The sequence below is a fragment of the Pan paniscus genome, chromosome 2 (genome assembly GCF_029289425.2).
Source record: "Pan paniscus chromosome 2, NHGRI_mPanPan1-v2.0_pri, whole genome shotgun sequence".
Lineage (NCBI taxonomy): Eukaryota > Metazoa > Chordata > Mammalia > Primates > Hominidae > Pan > Pan paniscus.
In genome coordinates this window covers 61,451,248-61,458,242 of record NC_085926.1, presented here as the reverse complement: position 1 = coordinate 61,458,242, position 6,995 = coordinate 61,451,248, and the positions used below count along the sequence as shown (strand labels likewise).

The following is a 6,995-nucleotide window of genomic DNA, read 5'->3' as shown; positions in this document are numbered from 1 at the left end:
ACTCGATCTAATAACATTTTTTCTGGAAGTGCCTGCAGATTATCCTGATAACTGTTTTTATTATAATAAAGTCTTACCATATAAATCTTGAACAGCAAGATAATATTATTATTACACAATCATTATTTAATAAAGATGAAAATTAGTAGCTCTAACATTACTCCATGTCCAGCCTTACCCAAATTTGAATGTAGATTTCCTGACTACATCTTTTTGTTTCCTACTTCTAAGCTTCCAATTACGTGAAAAACAAAATCAACAGAATTAAAGGGAAAAAGACAATTCCACAAGTGTAGTACTGAATTTTAATACACTGTCACAACAATTTATAGAAAAACTAGCCAAAAAAAATCAGTAAAGGCTTGGAAAATTTGAATAACACCATCAAACATCTTGATGTGATTGATATTTATACACCAGGAGCTGCTGAATATACCTTTTCTCTTTTTTTTTTTTTTTAACAGATGCCTACAATAGTTTGTAGATTGGTTTAATTTACAGTTACATAGATTGCTTTAAGAAATACCATTAATACAAATGCATAATTTACAATATCCCCATTATAGCAAGAAAAAAATAGATTCAGAAAATAAAATGTCTTTTAGGCATTTATTACGCCAAGTATGTAAATTATTATTCTCATTATGACATGAGAATAATGCTCTTTTAGTGGTAAAAGATCTATTAGCTCAAGGTCCACTGAAGAGCTTTCAATCTAGCTATCCTTTCTGTAAAATAAATAGTACAGCAGCAATCTCTGGGTATTCCTTAAACTATGATGATTCCACTTATATTAACTGGGCCTTAAGTAGATGACTTCTTACAAACAAAAATAAAATTTTATAAAGTAGTTAATACCACTGGCCCTAATTGTTTTCACTTGCTTGCATACGTCTAAGAAATTTCCCCACGAAGTACATATTAAAAACTAACAATTATTTCTAACTTATACATAAGCCAAAGTGCTCACTCTTACCATAGAAGCAAAACTTTCTCCTGAAAACAATCTACAGAAATAATATGTAAACATATAGAGCTTTGAGACAGACTAAGAACATCCTCCTATGTTCTATGGACCAAAATGCAAAGGTCTCCATTACCTATGTAAATGAACACTTTCATTAACTTGGGATATACTGATATTACATGGCCGTGTGCATACCTATGGAATGTGCATACCTACACCACAGAACAAATCTTGACAATGTTTCTAGTGCCAACATATACTTTCTAGCCCCAACTGCTGGAAAGGAAATAAAAACTTAATATGAAAACTACTTTTCCTTTTTATAAATAAAGGTTTTAAGTGGAAAAACAAAGCCAACACTCCTCGTTGCAACATGGACTAAGCTCTAAAAGGTTGAGTCAAGAATCTCTGCAGTTGTTCCCCAATGTAACAAAGCACATAAGCTTTCTCTATTCAGGAAGTCTGATCAACTCCAGTGTTTTGTCTTAAAAACTGCTTTCCAAAATATGAAGTAGCCATGCTGGTTAAATTCTTTCTGCTGCCCACCTTGCACCTGATGTAACCATACAGGTTGGCACCTTGTAGCACCACACCCACAATAACCACCGCCAACCACTTTACTCTGAAGGAGAAGAGTGCACTAAAAGCAAATATCACCCACAGTACTGGACAGGCAATAAGTCCCAACCAAAAGATTCTTGATTCAGCCTCTGACACAGTTTTATTCTCTTGAGAGGACTCCTTTCTAGATTCAAACACCCAATGGCTCTTTCCATCTTCATCAATGTGATTCCACCAACGTAGGCCAACCATTAGTCTACCTGTGACATTCTTCACTGCCCAAAAGTCACACGACAACAACAAGATAATTGTCACCATACAGGTAATAAAGCTGCTGCTGAGCAACTCACAGAGAAGATAGACGATGATTGCACTGACTCGACAGAATAAGTGGAAAAACGATACTACTGGATGTCTGATTTTGGCTTTTCTTGGTCTATTAGTCGTCTCCTCTTCCGCATCAAACAGTGAAACATCTTCAGTGTCATCATTACTATCCTGCTGCAACATGGCGGCCCTACGCCCGAATATACCTTTTCAAGGGCTTAGGATACACTGATAAAAATAGACCATAAACTAGGCCATAAAACAAGTCTCAATAAATTCAAGGAAATTAAATTATATAAGCTATTTTTCTGACTATAGAGGAATTAAATTAGAAATTAATAACAATATAATATTGAGAAAACTCTTACATATTTTGAAATAAACATTTTTCTAAATAACTCATGGGTCAAAGAAGAAATCATAGAAGAAATTAGAAGGTATTTTGAACTATATGATAAAGAACTTATAACTTGTTGAAATTTGTGGGATAAAGCTAGAACAGTATTTAGAATGAAAGATAAAAGTTTACATTTGTATATCAATGACTAAAGGTTATACATTTACAAGAAGATATAATAGGAGGAACAGAGTAAACCCAAATAAGTAGGAGGAAGAAACTAACAAAGAGCAGATCAATGAAAAAAATCTCAGATGAGCCATAAGGAAAATTAATCAGTCAAAAAGTTTATTCTTTGAAACGATCAACAAAATTGACAAACCCCTAGCTAGAATGATCAAGAGAAAAATTAAATACAAATCACCAATATCAAGGATTAGATGTTCTTGTTACAGATCCTGTGGGCATTAAAGAATAATACACTGTTACAAACAATTTTATGTCAATAGATTCAACAAGCTAGATTAAACCAACACATTTTCTGAAAAATACAACTTATTTAAACTGAGCAGGATGAAACAGAAAATCTCAATAGCTATATAGCTATTAGAGAAATTAAACACATTATTGAAAACCTTTCTACAAATAAAACATCCTCCAGGTCCAGATGGTTTTACTGGTGAATTCTATCAAACATCCAACGAAGATGTAAAACCTCTATTACACAATCTTTAACAGGAAAGAGAGGAGAGAATACTTCCCCACTCATTTTATGTGGCAAGCATAACCTTAACCCTCAAACCCGAGGAAGACATTACAAAAGAGAAAGTTACAGATAAGTATCACTCAGGAACATTGATGCCAAATCCTTAGCATAAAATTAGCAAATGAAATCCAACTTCTATGAATGCAAGATTTAAGATTCAGAAAATCTGTGAGGTGGGCAGATCACCTGAGGTCAGGAGTTCAAGACCAGCCTGGCCAACATGGTGAAACCCCATCTATATTAAAAACACAAAAATTAGCTGGGCATGGTGGTGGGCACCTGTAGTCGAAGCTACTCGGGAGACTGAGGCAGGAGAATTGCTTGAACCCGGGAGGCGGAGGTTGCAGTGAGCCGAGATTGTGCCACTGCACTCCAGCCTGGGCAACAAGTACGAAACTCCATTTAAAAAAAAAAAAAATAAGAAAGAAAGAAACAAACAAAAAAACTCCCACAAACTCTTTTTTCCTGCCAGGCCTGAGACTATTTATTTCTGCCAAGAGATACCAAGGCAGGCATGTGGAACTTGCAGGAGAGCCCCAACTATATCACATTGCCTGGTCTAGGAAGCTTCTTCATTCCCATGAGCTCAAAACTATCCTCTCTCATCCAGAGACGCCAAGGCAGCTGGGGACAACAGTAGGTAAATCGCACCTCATCCTTGTCTCACCAAGAGACATCTGGTGGCCTGGTCTGGTCTGAATAAAACTCATCTACCCTTCAGCAGCACCAGAGGCATCAGATGAACCAAATACATCAAAATAACACCCCAAACTCTCTGAAAATTAAACTCCTGTTGAAACCACGCTCCACAAAAGTAGGCCAAGACTTACATGCTAAACCTAAACACGGTGACTCCCAAAATAAAAGATTAACATAGGACCCAGAGTGTCCTAATTAAATAGAAAAATGTACAGAATGCAATTAAGAATCACTCCAAAAACCAATAACTAAGAAAATCACAATTTAATAAGAAACAATCAACTGACATCAACATTGAGATAAGATTCTAAAGCATCCATCATAAAAATTTTTCAACAATCAATTACAAATTCTCTTGAAACAAATGAAAGTGAAAAAATAGAAAATGTCAAGAAGTAGATGTAAAAAGGAAGAAAATGGGAATCACAGAACTGAAAAATATAATAGTAAAAATTTTAAAAACTTGCTTGATGGGGTCTATAGTAGTGTGGAGATGGGAGAAGATAGAATCAGTGAACTTGAGGCTAGGTGTGGTGTCTCACATCTGCTATCCCAGTGCTTTGGGAGGCTTAGATATGAGGATCACTTGAGGCCAGGAGTTCAAGACCAGCCTGGGCAACATTGTGAGAGCTTGTGTCTATGAAAAAAAACAAAACAAAAAAAAGAATCAGTGAACTTGAGAACAGAACAATAGAATTCACTCAATCTGAACATATAGAAGAAAAAGGCACTTCAGGGGCCTGAAGAAAGTAATATGACAATCCAGCATTTGTATCACCAGAGTCTCAGAAGGAGAGAAGAAAGAGAGTGGGGCTGAAAGAATATTTGAAGAGATTTGACTGCAAACTCCCCAAATTTGGCAGAAGACACAATCTTATACATCCAAGAAGCCGAGCAAATCCCAAGCATGAGAAACCCAAGGAAGTCCATGCCAAGACACATGATAATTAAACTTGCAAACTAAAGATACAGAATAAAAATCTTGAAAGCAGCCAGAGAGACACAATGCATTATGTATAGGGGACACCAATTCAAACAACAGCAAATTTTTCATCTGAAACCAAGGGGGCCAAAGGAAGTATCACATTATTTCTAAAGTGTTGAAAGAAAACAACTGTCAACCATAAATTCTATATCTGGTGGAACTATTGTTCAGGAATAAAGAGAAAAAAGAAAACAGTGGCAGACAAGAAAAACTAAAAAACTTTGTGGCAGGTAGAGCTACCATTAAAGATTGGCTAAAGGAATTTCTTAAAACAGGAAGGAAATAATAAAAAATAAATCTTGGAGCATCAGGAATGAAAAGGGAAGGACAGAAAAAGCAGAAACATAAATATATACCATAAGCTATCTTTTTCCTCAGCAGTTTAATAAATCATATTCAATGATTGAAATAAAAATTATAACACCATTCGATGCTGGAGGCAATGATATTTAAAAGCGGAGAAAGTAAAGGGACCTAAATGGAATTGGGATTCTATACTTAGAAAGGTAAAATGGGCCGGGCGCGGTGGCTCACGCCTGTAATTCCAGCACTTTGAGAGGCCGAGGCGGGTGGATCACCTGAGGTCAGGAGTTTGAGACCAGCCTGGCCAACATGGTGAAACCCCGTCTCTACTAAAAATAACAAAAATTAGCTGGGCATGGTGGCAGGCGCCTGTAATCCTAGCGACTCGGGAGGCTGAGGCAGGAGAATCGCTTGAACCCAGGAGGCGGAGGTTGCAGTTGGCCGATATCGCGCCATTGTGCTCCAGCCTGGGCAACAAGAGCAAAACTCCGTCTCAAAAAAAAAAAAAAAAAAAAAGAAAAAGTAAAATGATACTGGTACGTGTTATGACACATGTGTGTATTAAAATACCCAGAGTAACACTATACAAAGATATGTAAACAACGTGGGGGTTAGAGGCCCCAATCCCCTGGCAGTCAAAAATCCATGTAAAACTTTTGACTTGCCCAGAGCTTAACTACTAATAGCCTCCTGTTGACTGGAAGCATTACTGATAACATAAACAGTTGATTAACATATATTTTGTATATTATATGTATTGTATATTGTATTCTTTTAATCAAGCTAGAAAAATGAAAATGTTATTAAAAATCATAAGGAAGATAAAATATATTTACTATTTATTAAGTGAAAGTGGATCATCATAAAGGTCTTCATCCTTATCATCTTCACATTGAGCAGGTTGAGGAGGCAGAAGAGTTGGTCTTGCTGTCTCAGGGATGGCAGAGGCAGAAGAAAATCTGCTGTCTTGGTCTCTTTATTGTTGCTGTAAAGGAATACCTGAGGCTGGGTAACTTATATAGAAAAAAAGGTTTATTGGGCTCACAATTCTGATGGCTGTAATGTTTAAGATTGTTCATCTGCATCTGGTGAGGGCTTCAGGCTACTTCCACTCATGATAGAAAGTGAAAGGGAATTGGCTGTACAGAGATCACATAGTGAGGTAGGAAGCAAGAAAGAGTGGAGAGGTGCCACGCTCTTTTAAACAACCAGCTCTCAGAGGAACTAACAGAGTGAGAACTCATTACTCCTAAGGGAGGGCATTAATTTATTCATGAGGGACCTGTCCCCACTACCCAACAGCTCCCATTAGTCCCACCTCCAACATTGGAAATCAAATTTCAACATGAAGTTTAGAATAGACAAACATCACAACCATAGCATCTGCATATAAGTAGACCCACACGGTTCAAACCTGTGTTTAATATAGTTGTCAACTATATTTTTGAAAAACGCTATAAATAAGTCAGGATGGAATTCTAAAAAATGTTCAAGTAATGCACAGGAAGTCAAAACAGAAACAGTAAAGTGAAATCTAGAGGAAAAAAAAACAAACAACTCAAGCCAAGATGGCCAACTAGAAGCAGTTACAGTGCGTGGCTCTCACGAAGAGGAACAAAAGGGGTTAGCAAATACAGCACCTTCAACTGAAACATCCAGGTACTCTCACTGGGACTAATCAAGGAAACAACTCAACCCAGGAGAATGAAGAAAAGCAAGACAGGACAATGGCTCACCCAGGAGCAGCAACACGGAGCCAGGGGAACCTCCCCAACCCAGGGAAGCGGTGAGTGAATGTGCGGCCCTCGGAAATCATGCTTCTCCCATGGATCTTTGCAACCCTCATCAGGAGATCCCCTCGTGAACCCATTCCACTAGGGCCTTCAGTCTGACACACATAGCTGCATGGAGCCTCAGCAGAGCAGCTGCTCAGGCACATGTGGAGGCCCAGGAGCTTTACATACTCTGGCTCCAGGCTTCCCAGCAAAAGTGACTGCAACTCCAGCAAGGTGGGAGGTTGGACCTCTGTACATACTCGTAGGAAGGGGGC

General features: G+C 37.7%; 1 protein-coding gene across 1 annotated transcript; it reads right to left on the bottom strand.

Moving 5' to 3' along the window:
• Window positions 1–448: 448 nt before the first annotated feature.
• LOC100985290 (Golgi apparatus membrane protein TVP23 homolog B) lies at window positions 449–5,605 on the bottom strand. The gene has a single exon (XM_055110089.2). It carries the CDS (start codon window positions 2,036–2,038, stop codon window positions 1,421–1,423), a length of 618 nt encoding a protein of 205 aa, XP_054966064.1. The 5' UTR covers window positions 2,039–5,605; the 3' UTR covers window positions 449–1,420.
• Between the last annotated feature and the right edge of the window lie 1,390 nt (window positions 5,606–6,995).

Bases quoted from the DNA above. Each gene is read 5' to 3' on its own strand.
- LOC100985290 (XM_055110089.2), bottom strand. From the start codon at position 2,038: ATGTTGCAGCAGGATAGTAATGATGACACTGAAGATGTTTCACTGTTT.